The sequence below is a fragment of the Quercus robur genome, chromosome 11 (assembly GCF_932294415.1).
Source record: "Quercus robur chromosome 11, dhQueRobu3.1, whole genome shotgun sequence".
Classification (NCBI taxonomy): domain Eukaryota; kingdom Viridiplantae; phylum Streptophyta; class Magnoliopsida; order Fagales; family Fagaceae; genus Quercus; species Quercus robur.
Window position 1 is genome coordinate 44,464,071 of NC_065544.1, and position 17,159 is coordinate 44,481,229.

At 36.1% G+C, this 17,159-nt stretch overlaps 1 protein-coding gene and 1 pseudogene across 2 annotated transcripts; one reads left to right on the plus strand and one right to left on the minus strand.

Moving 5' to 3' along the window:
- Positions 1 to 10,833: 10,833 nt before the first annotated feature.
- LOC126706334 (uncharacterized) lies at positions 10,834 to 14,495 on the plus strand. Of its 2 annotated transcripts, none has more exons than XM_050405752.1 (2): positions 10,834 to 11,028; positions 14,189 to 14,495. In XM_050405752.1, the coding sequence occupies exon 1, from the start codon at positions 10,840 to 10,842 to the stop codon at positions 11,011 to 11,013; it is 174 nt and encodes a 57-aa protein (XP_050261709.1). In that variant the 5' UTR covers positions 10,834 to 10,839; the 3' UTR covers positions 11,014 to 11,028; positions 14,189 to 14,495. The 2 variants fall into 2 exon arrangements, with proteins under 2 accessions (XP_050261709.1, XP_050261710.1); XM_050405753.1 differs by having other exon boundaries at positions 14,193 to 14,495.
- On the minus strand, positions 12,113 to 13,094 carry LOC126705088 (BURP domain-containing protein BNM2A-like; annotated as a pseudogene).
- Positions 14,496 to 17,159: the final 2,664 nt, after the last annotated feature.

Consider the following 17,159-nt stretch of genomic DNA (forward strand, 5'->3'; position numbering starts at 1 on the left):
CAAGTTGCCGAAAACATAGGGAGAAATTTAATACTAATTTTGGCAATAAAGTTGCTAAAAATGAGGGGGAAAAAAAAGAAGATTTAGGCTGAAAATTGGAGAAAAAAAAAAGAATTGTGGCAATTGATTTGTGACAATGGAATTGCCGAAATGGAAGGAGAAAAAAAAAAAGAATTGTGGCAATTGATTTGTGGCAATGGAATTGCCGAAATGGGAGGAAAAAAAAATTGTGACAATTGATTTATGGCAATGTTATTGCCAAAATGGAAGGAAAAAAAATTATGGCAATTGATTGTGTTTTTTGAAATTGCCGAAATGGGAGGGAAAAAAAAAAGAAGAAAAAGAATTTTGGTAATGGAGTTGCCAAAAATTGGAGAGAGAGAGAGAGAGAGCATTGTCTAGATAAAAGAATATATATATTTGGAGGAGTCAATCAACTCATCTCTTCCTCCTGATTCTTATTCTCCAAAGTGCTTGGAATATATTCTTTGTTCATTTCCAATAAAACCTAACCTACTAATATCACACATAGAATCTATGTCATGGATTCTTTTTTGTCTTTTCATTTCTCTCTTCGTTATAAAAGGTAGACACCATCACTAAAGCATTGCATCTCCTATATTTTACATATTGCTTCACTTACCTCCGATTGTTCAATGTTATATTAATCTTTTGCATTGCTCCAATGTACACTACTAAGGATTGTAAGTTTTGGGTTAATTAAATTCTTAGATTTTAAACTGTATAACTAGATATGCCAATTGACCAAATATAACACAACACAGACCAAGATGAGACACTTTGATACAAACAAATTACTTAACTATAAACATATATTCACTGCAAATAATCTCTACAAAAATCTTAGTTTCTTTTTTTTTTTTTCTTTTTTTTTTTGTGTTTACAGTGTGCACATCAATCATTTCTTTCTTCCATAATTTTCTTTCATGCATGGACAGGAATCTAGCACTGATAAGAATCTATGTACTTTTTTTTTTTTGAGAATAAGAATCAATGTACTTGAATCTATCATTATTTGTTTCATAGGACAAATCATGCAAAGAATACTTTTACAATACTAAATGAAAGAACATGACATGCACACAGACCAAACTGTTTCGGTAAAAAAAAAAAAAAACTACTGACACACGGAAAGAATAAAAATATGTGTATTTTTTAGAATAAGAATCCAAAATATTTTTTTTTATCCAAACAATTCTCTCTCTCTCTCTCTCTCTCCTCCAATTTTCGGCAACTCCATTGCCACAATTCTATTTTTTTTTTTTCCTTTCATTCTGGCAACAACATTGTCACAAATCAATTGCCACGTTTTTTTTTCCTTCTATTTCGGCAATTCCATTGCCACAATTCTTTTTTTTTTTCCTCCAATTTTCGGCCTAAATCTTCTTTTCTCCAATTTCGAAACTTGGCTGCCACAAAACTTTTTTTCCCTTCATTTTTGGCAATTTCATTGCCACATATTTTTTTTCCTCCAATCCATTGCCAAAATTACTATTAAAATCCCCCCCCAAGATTTCGCAACTTGGTTGCCACAATTGGTTTCCTTTCAGCCACTCCTCCTTCGGGCACTTCACCTAGTAACTGGGCAGGAATTTCGAGCAGCAAGAATTTCAGTAATCTCATTACCGAAATTCAAATTTTTTCTCCCTCCTCCCATCACATCATTTACCTTTCCTCTCTCATACTTTTTGTTAGAATTTCAACAACGGTGTAGCCGAAATTCACTCTCTTTCCCTTTTTTTTTTTTTTTTTTTTTTTTTTTTTTTAAACAAGCACCAACTGCAATTTCATTGATTTGGACAACTATCCATAGAGATTACATCCATAAGAACCTGTTTTGATACAATTTTTGGGGGGGGGGGTGGTATCCTCCACCCAAATAGTACAATAATCCTCAGACTTAGCATGCTTGGCTTACTGATGCACAACCATATTTCCATTTCTACCTACATGAGATATCGTCCAGGATTTAAAGTGCTGCAACTAGAGTCTCACTCCCTCTATCACCTTACTGATCAAGCTTGGGGCAGAACCTGCATCAGAAATGGCCATCACAACCTGCTTTGCATCTCTTTCGATGATGATCTCCTTGAGGCTTAGATCTTTTGCCAGCTAAACGCCTTCCTCCATAGCCATTGCCTCAACCTCTAAGGGCCCTAAAGAGAGATGAATTCTTTTGCTTAGTGCACTCATGAGTTGGCCCTTCTCATTTCTGATTATGACTCCAACACCACAGCTGCCTGAATCCGAGAAAATAGCTCCATCCACATTGACTTTATACCATCCATCCCTTAACGGTTTCCAAAGAATTTTGGCTCAAGCAGGAATTCAAAATGGGGGTAGTAATAGATTGTCTGCATTCCTCGGTTTAGTTACGGGCCTCCTCTGCAATTTGCTTGGGCTGTTTATAATGTCCTTTATGCTTAAAGACATTCCTATTGTTCCAGATTTTCCATGCCGTGACTACATAACTTTCCCAGTCTTGGACACTCTTATCCTCCTTCAGCCTCCACACCATATCAATAAATTCCTTTAGGCACTGAAATTGGTCCTTAACCTTTGTTGACAGTTCCACAATTTTCCACACCTCTGAAGATATCTTACAATCCCAAAGAATATGGCCCGAGGTTTCATACAATCCACACAAACCACAACTATCATCCTTGGTGATTTTCCTTAATGCAAGCAAAGTTGGTTGGGAGAATGTTTTTGCAGGCTTTCCAAAAAAATTGTTTTGTCTTATTTAGGCATTCCAACTGCCATATGAACTTCCATTATTCCCTCATCTTAGTTCTATCTAAGTTGCCCTCCTTACCATCTTGCTTTTTTTCCTTCCTTAATGAAATTAAATGCCATCCCATAGGCACTTCTGACAGTGAAAGAGCCATTCTTTGTCCATGCCTAAACCAGCGAATCCTTAGGGAGGGTGGGGCTAATGGGGATGTCTAAAATAACTTCTGCTTCATGAGCTAAGAAATTGCTCCTCAACAAATTAGCATCCTATGATCCACTCTCTCTATATATTAGCTACTCTACTCTGTCCATCTCTTTTGTCTGACTTCTTGGGCTGACTACTTTAAAGGTATATGGGGTTGGGATCCATCTATCTCTCCAAATCTTGACCTTCTTCCCATTTCCAACAATCCAGTGGGACCCCCTCTCAATTACTTCTCTTGCTACTAGTAGTCTTCTCCGCACATATGAGGGTCTTCGACCCAGGTTTGCCTCCATGAAATTGCTTCCCACGAAATACTTTGCTTTAAGTATTTTGTGGGTAATGGAGTTTGGGTTTTGTTGTATCTGCCACCCTTGTTTGGCTAGGAGCGCGAGATTGAAAGCCTTGAAATCCTTAAACCCTATGCCACCTTTTGATTTTGGGATGCGCAGCTTCTCCCATGAGATCCAAGTCATTTTCCTCTCCTTATCTTTCTGCCCCCACTAGAAATTGCTTATCATCAAATTTAGCTCTTTGCAAAGAGAGTCCGAGATCTTGAAACAACTCATTGTATAGGTAGGAGTGGCTTGGGCGACTGCCTTAATTAGAATCTCACGACCAGCATTAGACAACAACTTTCCTTTCCAATTTGTTATTTTCCTCCCGACTTGGTCTTTTATTCAAGTAGAAGCCTTTTTTTTCCACGACCCACAAACCGGGGCAAGTCCAAATATTTTTCATGTTGTTGAATGATTTGGGCCCCAAATAGCTCCTTAATTGCTTATTGACTGTCTTTGTTGGTATTTCTACTAAAGAACAGTGACGTCTTCTCCTTATTCAGCTTCTGCCTCGATTCGTATTCATAATCAGCTAGCACCTTCATCACCCTCTGTCCCTCCCTCACACTTGCCCTACAAAATATGATACTATCACCTATGAACAGCAAGTGGGACACTTGAGGAGCACCACGGCACATCGACACCCCTCTAATTCTGCCCTCTATTTCCTCTCTCTTCAACATAGCTGAAAGCACTTCAGAGCATAAAAGGAAAAGATACGGGGAAATGGGATCGCCTTGATGCAACCCCCTTGATGGGCTTATTCTTCCTTTTGGCTCCCCATTGATGAGAACTAAGTAAGTCATCATCGTCACACACATCATAATTAGATTAATCCATCGCTCTGCAAACCCCAATTTTCTCATCATTGCATCCAAATATGCCTACTCCACTCTGTCGTACGCTTTGCTTAGATCGAGCTTTATTGCCATCAGACCCTATTTTCCCCTCCTTCTTAGATCAATGTTATGCATAGTCTCGAATGGTGCAATCACATTATCAATTATCTGCCTTCTCGGTACGAAAGCACTCTGAGACTCGCTAATGACTTCAGGCAGAATCAGCTTCAACCTATTAGACAAGACTTTTGCGACAATTTTATAGAGAACGTTACATAGACTAATAGGTCTGAATTCGGATATTTTTTGGGGGGAGTTAACCTTAGGTATAAGACAAATATAAGTTTCATTCAAACCATTCGGCATACATCCAGAATTTAGTAATTGAAGAACCGAGTTTGTTACACTATCTCCAACAACATCCCAGTACTTTTGATAAAAGATAGGAGACATACCGTTGGGGCCGAGGGCTTTGGTGGGGTGCATTTGATGTAGTGTTTTCCTAACTTCCATCACACTAAACTCCTTTAGGAGGAAAGCATTCATATCTGCCGTGACCCATGGATTTATGGCTTCCAGGCTAGCTGCAAAAGAAGAGGGGCTTGCCATGACCCAAGGACTTCTCTCTCAATATCTTCGGGCTTGTCATACCACACATCATTCGCCCTCGTAGCCCTTCAATCTTGTTTATCCTTTATCTTTGATTTGCCGTAGTGTGGAAGAATTTTGTATTACGATCTCCGCATTTAATCCAAAGGGCCCTGGATCTTTGATTCCACATTACCTCCTCCCTTATGAGAGTCTCATTGATTTCCTTTTTTAATCCCTAAATTTCCTCCAGTGTCTCGTGCAACAGATTCAACGCCTCAAGTTGTCTAAGCCGAGCTTGTTTCAGCTTCAGAACCTTATTCACGTTCCCATAGACCCTGTGATTCCATCTCCGTAGTTGCATTTGGCAATTTTTTATCCTCTCTTGAATATCAACTTCAGACCGCAATGGATCCCAAGCCCTTCAATCACCTCTTTACATCTATCATCTTTAGTTCACATTGCCTCAAATAAGAATCTCTTCTTCACTATTTTTGGTGGAGATTTTTTCTTAAAAATAAAGCCAATAGGCAGTGTTCTGAAGCTACCATTGGAATGTGATGGACTTGCGCTTCAGAGAATCTCGCTAGTTAGCCCTCATTAGCCACCACTTGATCCAGCCGTATAAGGGTTCGTTGGTCCCCAAACCGACCATTGCACCATGTAAACCTACTACCAACAAAGCCCATATCACGTAACCCGCAGGCACTCAAGCAATCTCTAAAACCCCTCATTTGATCGACATCCCGATCTGCCTAGCCTAGTTTCATGTCGGGGTGGGTGATCTTGTTGAAGTCACTGAAGACCACCCACGGCATGTCACACTGATTTTTCAGTGTTTTAAGCAAACTCCATGAAATACTCCTTTTCCTCGCATCTGGATGCTCGTAAAACCTAGTCGCCCTCCATAGATTCAACCCCTTCCAAATCATTGCCAACCCAGCGCTCTTTCCGTCGCTCAATACATCAATCCCATGAGTCAACTCCAATTTTCTCATGAATCCCTTCATTTTGCTAGAACTTGCTTTGGTCTCCACAAGGAAAACTAGGATTGGATTTTTTTGATTTCACCTCATCGGTGAGAATTCGAATTGCCGGGGGTGATCCAAGACCTTGACAATTCCAAGCCAAGACACACATCGGGCTCGACAGCACTACTGCACAACCGCCGCCTCTCCGCCATCCCTATTAGTTTATTCTCTTGTGTGATGTTTGTTTTGCTCTTTACTTTCCTTCGTTTCTGCTCTAAAGTATTTTGTTCAAGTTCTTGAAAGGGTAAAGGGCCGAGTCTCTTGCTGCCCAGTTGGTCCAGACCCATGCTCTCCTTTATACTTTGGGCCTTCGTTGCGAGCCTCTTCCCGTGCCCGCTTTTCAGGCCCAAGCTCTTAGCAACCCAGCCCAGCTCTTCGTTGAAACACATGGCCATCGGGCCCTTTGCCTCCTCATTTTTTATTTGGCTTTTATCTCCTTTTGGCGCCAAACAGAAATTGAATCGAGGCTCTTCCCTCTATTGAGTCCCTTTCTCCCACATCATATCTTTTACAGCCTTTTTTTGGGTTGTGGGGTTATTCAAATTTTCCTTTCCTTGGAAAGGAAAGATCCTGTGTTCAACTTGATGCCACTGTCCAGTCCTCTTTCGTGAATATTTCCTGGAGTCTGATTTCTAGAATCTGCCCCGTTTGTCTCATTCTTTGTGTTCCTACTCCCTAGGTTGTGTAGCGTTGACCCCTCACCACCTCCCAACCCTTCTGTCATAGGTGGCACGTGAGAGTCCTTCTCTAGGAGCCTTTCTTCGTCGCCACTTTGTTTTTCTCCCCTACTCAGCCCAAAGCTTAGTCCTCCTTTTGGTGCCTCACTTCTTGACCTTGGCGACACCTTGCCTCTCAACCATGGTTCGTATTGAAGGGTTGTTTGCTCCGTGTGGTTTTCTTTATCCGAGGCTTCAGCACAATCCCTCAGGTCGTGGCTAAGAAGACCACATCTATAACAGAAGTTCGGAATTCTTTCATACCTAAAGCTAATCCATCTTTGCTCGCCACCTTCAATCTTAACTTTCTTTCCTTTGACTAGTTTCTTTGTGACATCGATCTTCACTCGAACCCGGATATACTTTCCTTATTGGGCCCCCGAATTAGATACGTCAATGGACATTACCTCTCCTAAAGTAGAACCTATAGCCTATCCTGTCTCATAGGTTCTGCTCATCAATGGAAGATTAAAAATTTGAACCCAAAACAGAGACTGCCTTATGGATATGTCCTTTGGAACTTGCTTGCCTTCAAACTCCTTTAACAAAATCAGTTGCTTCTCATAGCTCCAAGGGCTCATTTCCATGATTTTCTTCTTATCTTGTCCATCGCCGAACTCGACTAAATGTAACTCATCATCTATCTCCGTTATCTGAACTCCCTTATTGGGTTTCTAAAGCATTCTCAAATTTTTTCGAAGTGCTTCCAACGTTTTACTTTTGTGCACAAGTACTTTCATCATGAGGCATTTCTTCCCTATTTCCTTTACTGCTTCCGTGCTATTACTCCCTAGAGATATTATACTCTCACCTTCCTCTTTCGTGAAAGAGAATTTTTTCCATAACTCTTCTAGCTTTGCTGTCATTGTTTCTTGATACCTCTAACATGGCCTCACCAACCAAGGAGGCCACAACACTCTTGCAATGAGACCTGCAAGACTTAACTGTATCTACATGCATAAGAGCATGAGAGCACTATTGAAGCTTCACTCTCTTTCCTCATTTTCCCAAATAACTTTGAATAGTACCTATATCACAAATAAACTCGATTTTCTGCAATATTCAGCCAAAAGACTTCATAAATAACTCTACCAACTCTTGTCTGCATATTTAGGCTTGATGACTTGTGCGCACAATCATATGGCTACGTTCACTTGTACCAAAGTTTGCATGCACAAAGTTAGTTTTTAATTAATTATTTATTAGTATTTTAATATAAGTTAAGCATGTTAACTTGGAATTGTTTCACATAATAAGAGAATTTGCATCGCGCAATGCCATTTTTTTTTTTAAAGTGTCAATTTTATACATCTAAGTTCCAAAATCACTCACATCAGTCAAGTTAAAAATATGTAAATTTGTAAAGTTGCTACAATCTATTTATTTTGTATTTAGATTTTTATTTTTTCTTTACATACTACTAGGATGTATGAATGAAGTGAATGATGGTTGTTGTATGTGAAAAAGAGAAACAATTAAAAAAATAAAAAAATTGATATTTTAATAAAAATGTAATATAAAATAGATAATTTGATGTAGGATGTTTTGAAAAGTGAGTATGTAAAAAAAAAAAAAGTTCTTACTTTAAAATAGACATAAATTTTTGCAAAGACTAATGTGAATGCTCTAATCTTATTGAAATTATCTGACTTGATAAAACATGAATCTATTTACACTTAACATTAACTCATAAACAATTGTGTTAGTATTCGTGTTAATAATTGTGTTAAACATTACCGCCTTACTAAATCTAATATTGTATCATTCTAAAAAAAAAAAAAAAGGTAAAATATCATTTTCTAATAAATATTGTTGTTTACTCCAAAATATATATATATATATATATATATAATTTTCAATTATATTTTGTTTTGCTGTGGGTTTTATTTATTTATTTATTGATTTATATTATTATTTTTTTAAATCATAGATTCGCCATGTTCCTTCACTCTTTTTTCTTCCTCTATACAGTACACACCGCTAATATTTCTGAAGCCATCTGCCGCATAAAAGGACTCCTCTCTTTTCTCACGATACACGGCTCGTCCCACTCCTCTCGACCCACTGCTACTCACGCCGCCGCCGCCACCGCCAATCTCCAGTAAGCATCTCATGAATTTATTTATGTGATGTTAAAAAAGCATTGTAGTTTCTACCAGTTCATGACCCTCTTGTTAATCTTTAATTGAGTACCCTTTTTTTACACTAGTTCTTGACTCTCTAGTAAGTTTTAAATTGGGTCTTGATTCTGTTTCCTTGACTTTTTCTTTTCCAAGGCTATCTCCCTTAGTAAATGTTTTCTATTTCTGAAAAATGTAATGTAATTTTTGGTCAAAGGAATGATCTTTTGGCTGTGTTAATATAATATTATTGCTACTATATATAGTTGCTATTAGAGCTTTCTCTGCAATGTGCAAAACAACATTATAGAAGTATATAAGCTTATAGAAACCCAATTTCATGTCATCCATGTTTAATTCATTCACTTGCACATTGCCATTTCTAGTGTTATTTAGGATCTTGTACTAGAGGAGTGAGATTAGTATAGATGGTTGCATTTGTAGTTGTTCCTCCAGCACTAATTACACTAATAGTTGAATGAAAAAAGAGTATTGACATAAAGTCAAAAGCTTTGCAGCTCAACTGACACTTCCTGGAGTTTTCAACGGGTTTAAATCTCCACTACCCCATTGTAACTATTGAATTTTTCAAAAAAATTGACATAAATTTTCATGGCCAAGCAGTAAATATACTTGGCCAAAGGACCTCCTCCATTCATATGAAAAGTAAGGAATCTTTAGTTTGCAAGAGAAAAGACTTCTACAAATTGAATAATTTATGGTTGCCTTTAGAACCCATTTCTTCTTGGTATGAAATAATAAGAACCATTTGGAAGTTGGCCTCGCTAGCAGATTTTTAAATCTGATCTATTCTACTAAAGATAAGAAGGGAAGAAGAAGACCAGATCGCCTGGATTCCAACAAAAAGTAAAATATTGAGGTCAAGTCCTTGTATATTGGCAAACTCGCTTCTTTCCTTGGAAGAGTATTTGGAGGGTTAAAGCCCCTACCAAAGTAACTTTCTTTACATGGACTGACAACTGCTTGAGGAAATTTTTTTTATGATGTGTAACTTAATTCAATGGAATATTGTTGTCGTGGATTGCTCCTGCATGTGCAAGAGGAATGGGGAATCAGTTGAGCATACTTTTCCACACTGATATTGCCACAGATTGTTGGCCTCTTGTGCTTTGTTTCTTTGGGGTGCAGTGGGTTATGCCTCAAAAGGTGATTGATTTACTGGCATGTTGGAAGGGTCATTTTGACAGGCATCGATATTGAAATATTTGGAATGCTATTCCTTAGGCCTGTTGTGGACTATTTGGAGAGAACATGATAGGCAAACGTTTGAAAGAGTTAAACAAACTATGACAGAACTGAGACGATTTTCTTACATTCGTTGTATGACTAAATGACTGCATTCGCCAGCCAGTCTTTCTCAAATCTGTTATTTTTTCTTTATAGTTGTAATTTTAGATGATTACTGTATTACAATCCATTTTCATTCAATAAAAGATAAAACTCTTATAAAAAATAGTAAAAAAAATTTCTAATGGTTCTTCTTATGGTTTCATACCAAGAAGAGATGACGTCTTTCTAATGCTGATTAACTCAAAGTGATTTTCGAGTTCTTCAGTTTGTTGTGTAGTACTGTTCTCAAGGAAACCCAAGAAGGCCTTTTAAAAAAATAATTAATTAATCTACTTTAAGCCCTTATCTCTCTCTTTCTTGGTGCCTTTATAGTTTTTTCTTCATTTTCTTCTCTACAAATTTACAAGTAGTACTAGAAATAGTAATATGCCTGTAATGATTACATATTTTGCATATACACTCTAAACCAAACACAAACACAATGATGCTAAAAAAAAAGTGGACAGGATCTTGTTGGTGCAAAGAGCATTGTTAATCTCATGCCTATATCTTTGACTTCCTATAGGATCTCTTGCTTTTGGGTCATATCTTCAATTTTCCTTTTTCTTTTGAAGATTTTTTTCTATCCACATCAGTTATCAAACTTAAGTTTTAAGATTTTTTGTGTATTAATGATTCTAGAAGTAAAAAATTATTAACTTTTGTGTAGTTTGAAATGGTTTTGTTTGGGCTTTTTGTTAGAGTGGACACAGTTTTGGGAGGAGGAATATTTTGTTAAACACTTATATGTCAAAACCATGTACAGTGAAATGTAATATACATGTAATGATTACAAATTTGGCATCGACATGTTGACACATAAATTCTACCTCAGTTATTTCGTTATGAAACATGTATTTTCCGATACTTATTAAATTGGTTTTTTTGCGTGTAGTTAGGAATGGGTAACAAGAAGAAGGCTGCAGCAACTTTCATCCGTCTTGTCTCAACTGCTGGGACTGGTTTCTTCTATGTCAAGAGGAAGCCTACTAAGATGACTGAGAAGCTGGAGTTTCGGAAATATGACCCTCGGGTGAATCGTCATGTCTTGTTTAAGGAAGCGAAAATGAAGTGAGAGGTTTCTCGTGTGGTAGGTCTATGTATTCCATATACTCTACTAGATCAATGTTCTGTTTTTGTTTTTGTTTTGGTAGACAATTTATGAATTAACGTGAACCAAATCATTATAACAATTATTTCTGATGCTAATCTGCAGTAAATACTCCCTCATCTCCCCCTTTTCTCTCTTATTATCATTATATAATCTTTTGATCGCCATTTGATGGTCATTTCAAAGACAATCCTTGGATTAAATAGGATGATCTTCATGGGTTAATTGCTACCTAACTGAATATATTGTGGTTTATACTGGTGATCTGCTTTTGTGTTCACAAGGGTGTACTATGTTGCTTTGTGATCATATTGGGCTTTTGTTTTACAATTGCTGTCTTTAGATAGTTGTTTTTTTTGTTAGGGGTATGCATTCAACCATTAGCTTGAGCCAGACCGAACTGATTCAACCCCTTGGCTGGGTTTTTATGGCTTGATGGGTTGGATTGGGTCCTAAAATTTGTTTCAAGCTTAGGTCTGGGTTGGCAAAATTTTGCATTGTTTTTGAGCTCTATGGTTGCTATCTGGGATTTTGTATATTTCAGTCTCGTCACTACCATTTTATTTGACATGTTCCTGGGTTTCATGGTTGGACTTTTAGGCTTGTATGTTAATTTTTCTTAATCGGATTTACATTAGTTTTGGGCTACAATTGCCTTAATTGGAGTTTCATACATTCCATTAACTTCTGAGAAGGGGAGCTTTTGGGCTTGTCCTCACAAGGGGTAAGGGATTAAGGGTTGAAAAAAAGTCTTTATTTTTTGGCGAACTCTAACTTAGGTTGTTTGGGAACTGCTAAGGCCTTCAATAGATCAAAAAACAAAAAAAAAATTGCTTTTGTTGTATCTATATCGAAGTAAAATAAGAGGAATTAGTGAGTTTGTTGTTTGACTTTTGTTTGGAACTGAAAGCCAACAGAGTTCAATTCCATTTTGTAGAATTGACACATGAATTCCACGAACTAAAGTTTTTTTTACAAAAATCAATTTTGCTATATTCATTTAAAAACTCAGAATTTCTTGTCACACTTTACAAATAAAAGTATGGAAAAATAAAAAGCAAGCAGCACCATAGATTTATTTATTTATTTTTTGGCTGGAAAGGCAACACTACCATAGATGGAAACATGAACATGATAATTTACTAAAAGAAAGCAGAATAGCTTTCATTTACACTCACAAGGTTGGTCCTTGATCAAATTATTTAGTAAGGAACCCAAAGAAGATTATTAGCAGAGAAGAAGTGGCAAATTGGATATGTTCCTGGCTTGATGCTGAGAAGGCGAAATGAAATGTGGTTGGGATCACAGGCCGATGTGTCCATGTGGCAAACAGAAATAGCTTTCACTTTTTCTCCATACTCACCACCTAGTGAAATTTGGAAGACCTTGTTCTCACTTTCTTGGCTATGGCAATAATAAACCACATAAGGGTAAGGCATAACATGACATGCTACCATCTTTGGAGCTGACACCTCTTGAGGCACTTCTAGGAAGGTCTAGTTTTGTTGAAGAGTAGTTGATTTTGTGAGGTGGGTTGTGGTTAGAACTTTGAAAGGGGTGTTTGATCCAAAAGTGGCATGTACAAAATCAAGCATTAATTCTAAGTAGGCAGCACAAAACTTAGTCTCTCCCTTGATGGGCTCACAGTGTTTGGGTGTGTTTTCTATTGTTTTTGCTTGGGGAGAACCTTCAGAGATTGAAAAGAGTCGAAGGATTTTTGGGAATTCTTGCATTGAGAAGGGAATGGAATCAGCCTCTTCTCTAGGCAAGAAGTGAGGCAAAGATGAAGGGTCATTAGTTGTGAATTCGATGCTCATTGTTTTCCCAACATAAAGATCATTTACGGTGAAGAATCCTAGCTTTGAGGTCTCCATGTGATCCATGTGAGACATTAATGGTCGTGTATGCATTTGATTTTCGCTCATTGTCACTTGGTCAACTGCAGAATGTTTCATTAGTTGGATGTTTCCCTGAAGATCTTTCATCTTCAGCTGTTTGTTTTCTTCACTAAGCTCCCTGACTCCATTGCTGTGGTCACATTGCATGTAACATCTATCAAATTATTAATCATATTAAGCATGCAAGGAATAGAGTGTACATAAACAGAAAATCATGCTGTGTGTTTAGGAAATAAGGATTTATCATCAAGAGCAAAGATAAGATGAGAGGATTAAAGAATCAAATCTCATAGCCATCTTAATTCTTCTATTCCTCAAGGTCCTAAATTCTTCCAGACTTCTTTATGTTTGTTGAGGGAAGTGAGGGTATGTTTTGCTGATAGGGAAGTTAGATTTTAAATGAAGGTTTTTGTGATAATTTGTAATTTACCAAATACTACTCTGAATGAGCAGCAGACGTACTTATTTTTAAGTCCAATAAACCAATAAAAATAAACTCTCTCAAATGAGCATTAAGTAATATATATTTTGCATTGAATGAGATTGTTTTGTTTATTTTACTTATTGTGTAAAAGTATTATACTTTGAAGAATGTTTGAATGTGATACTTCAAAATAACTATTAACAATCCTACAAACAGAACAAATTTCACCACTTGAGAGATGACAAATTGTGATGGGTACAGTTACATTTTCATTGAAACCACAACTGACATCAATTATATTGCTCACTGATCGCAATCTACCACCTCAGTAGTTGTGAAATAAATTGTGTCATTAGTCTTATTGAAAAATTTATACATTTTCTTTGTATGAAAATTAGCTAGGCACACCAATCATAAGGAATTTGAACCCTAAGGGCCCGTTTGGATTGAAGGGGAGAGAGGGGGAGTAGAAGGGAGTAGAGTAGAGTTGACAAGAAATTAGTCTAATTTTTGGCCAATTTTACTCTACTCTACTCTACTCCACTCCCCCTCCCTCCTCCTCAATCCATACAGACCATAAATGTTTACATTAGAAATATCAAGAAATGCTAGTTGAGCGCAAACACTTGGCCACGTGAAAGGGTTGTTAGTTTGATACCATCATAATTTATGTCCCTAGCATTAGCATCATGGAAATATATGTTGTCAAAATTTATCATATCTCTTATCTTTGAGTTTCTTTTGTTTGTTGATCTGCCACCTGTAGTCTGTAGATAATTATGTTTTCCATTATTGAATTGTTTTGTTTTTGTATTAGTAAGTTACACGCATGCAGTGCATCACAGCCGTGAAGGGAAGAAGTGAAATCTGGATTTGAACCAAGTTTATTTGCTTGTCTTGAATTGTTCATCAGAAATGCATGGTCTTTCCAGTAAAGGAAACCAGCTTTGTCCAACGTTTGTATGGGTATTACTAATTTTATTGTTCACAATATTGTTAGATAGATTCTTTTGTGTAATCAAGAGGGAAAGATCCTCATATCCTCATTCCCTCCTCTGTAATTTCAGTGTTTGGTTATAAAATGCAATAACCAATTATATTAAGCAACTGAACCTCTTCTTCTTCTTTTGAGATCATTAGAAATACTTGCAAGTCTTGCATGCTAAATATGTTTCCCTCACAGTTCGAACCCATGCCCTCTCTTACTCTCCCAAACTTGAGGTTGGGGAAGGTATCAACTCGCCCAAATGATGTGGTGGTGCAAATTAATGTTTTTAAAGCCCCATTTCATTTTCAAGAGAAGTAAACAAAAGCTAATTTAACTTGGATATCTAATTGAGGAGAAGTGAAATAGATAAGAGAAAAAAAAAAATATGGCAAACATTATTTCGAGGCCAAAATTTCAAGTATCTCCATGATGATATCCAACTGAACTAATTAGTAAAAGCAAATTCGATCTTTGTGCAGCTCACTTTTCCTGGACACTTGTCTAATTTCTTTGTATGGAAGAAATTATGGAACCAAAGCTCATTTTTCTTCTCGTGATGTAAAAGTATACACGTCCTCCTATCCTAATCAAGGTCGTGCCCGGAAATTCCAGATCATTGAACTTTTCAGTTTTGAGCCTAGCTCATCACCTTCCAAAATGAACTTGAAAAACATGGAGCTTTGCTTAAAAAAAAAATACCATGCATGAATCGTCCAATTACCTGAAAGTAGAATCATTTTGGGAACAGAATTATTATGATTGGCTACGTGTCAAACTGAATTGAGAATCGAAATTTTTGTTTGGATAAATTACATCATTTCAGATAATCTGTCAATTTATAAGCTATTTCATTTTTCTTATGAATTATACTATCTTCATTTTGAAGTAAATGAAAAAGATCCTAATTAATGAAACACAATAAAATTAGCATGAGGTTAGTCACACTCACGCACCCCTTTTCATTGTAGTGCTGCACTGAGAAAATTATTTGCAGTGGCCAAATATCCAACTTTTACTATTACTTCTTTCTCTCTCTCTTAATTCCATTTGACAAAACTCCTCTTTTGACTTTTTTTTTTGAGGGGGGGGGGGGGGGGGGGGGTGTGGTGTTAATTGGAGTTCTGAAACTCTTGACGTAGTCTTCTGTCTCAACACATGCCAAGTAATTTAACGGAGAAGTTCCTCGGAGGTGACCTCAAAATGTTGGGTAAGAGTTTTGAACTAAGGATCTCATGAATTAATTTATGAGATCTTGGGAATCAATCACTAGAGCAACCCTTTAGGTTCTTTAATCTACTTGTTGATTTTAGTGAGATGAAGTGTTTCAATTGCTAGGTAGTATTTGAATTTAAGGATTTAAAACTAAGAGATTTAAAGAATAATTGTTACTAATAACTTGAATAAAGTATGAGAGTGTAGGTCCCACCCCCCCTCTATTTGCTGAATTTTAAGGATGCATTTAAGATATTATTTCAAAATCATAGTATCATAACTCAAGTGGGTATCATAACTCAAGTGGGTATCATAACTCAAGTGGTTTTGCCAGAGCAAAGAACCCAAAGCTTAAAAAATTGACTTATGTTATTAAATTCATGTCAAGCAATTTATACTAATAGTTGTTCAATTTACATAATTTTAAATCTCAAATACAACCTTCTCCCCAAAAAAAAAATCTCAGATCGATACAGATGCAACTTACATAAGTTTTAAACAATGCACGATGAATTTGAGCTAGAGAATTTCATTCCAACAAAATCACTTGTGTTATGAATTTGAAATAATATCTTATACTTAATCAGTATAATTTTGCATAACTATAATGTTTATGAAAAAAACTAATAATACTTGCCATAGCTTATTCAAAGCTTTTAAACTAAAAAATTGAAACCAGAACCCTTTGCTTCAAATGTTTTCACCCAAAATACTTAAATCCTTATATTGCAAATACCTTGATAGGGGTGTTTGACAACCAGGTTAGTCAAGAACAACATAATTGCGAAAAGTCTTGTTACTTAATTGATAAGCATTTTTAGGTGTTTTTAATGGAAACATATATGATTCAAGTCCTACCTCTTCTGTCGTAATTATCAATTAAAAAAAACATGTTTTCTTTGAAAATTTTTCTATTAAATGCTAGTACAAAATGGATAGAAAAACTAGTTTTAGCTTTAATTCTTTTAAAAACATTCCTTACAAAATCAAAATTTTAATTTTTGTATGTATGGAATTCGAATACAAGTCCTTTATTCTAAAATAAAATACTAGTTGAGCTAATTATATCCACAATTCATAAGCATATTGGATTCTAAAAATATAGTAGATATATAATGTGTGAACTATGCCATATCCAAAAAATTAAAATGGACTATGCCTTTTCAATAAAATTTTGAAATTCCCTACATTTTAATAATTAATTGAAAGATGTAATATATAATAATAAATTTTATTATATCACAATCCAAATGATTAAACTAATCCCACTTAATTTGGCACACAGTGCTTACAATCAAGTTATGAACTTGTGTATTTATATATATATATGCATGAGTTATAAGGTAGTTATTAAATAAAGAATAAAATAAACAAGAATGCTAAAATGTCTTCTTATGTCTTAATTATATGACCAAAAGAATTTTTTTTCCTATATAAATATTTATATTTAGGAAAAATTCAGTTAAAGAAACTCTCTCCATCTACTTCTTGTGACGTGTGAACATAAACAAGAAGCAAGAATAGAAGACATAGGAGAAAAGTTTCCACAAAATTACAAAGCAAAGCCAATTTCACTAAATTATGGACC

Coding starts and splice junctions, on each gene's coding strand:
- LOC126706334 (XM_050405752.1), top strand. CDS start 10,840: ATGGGTAACAAGAAGAAGGCTGCAGCAACTTTCATCCGTCTTGTCTCA.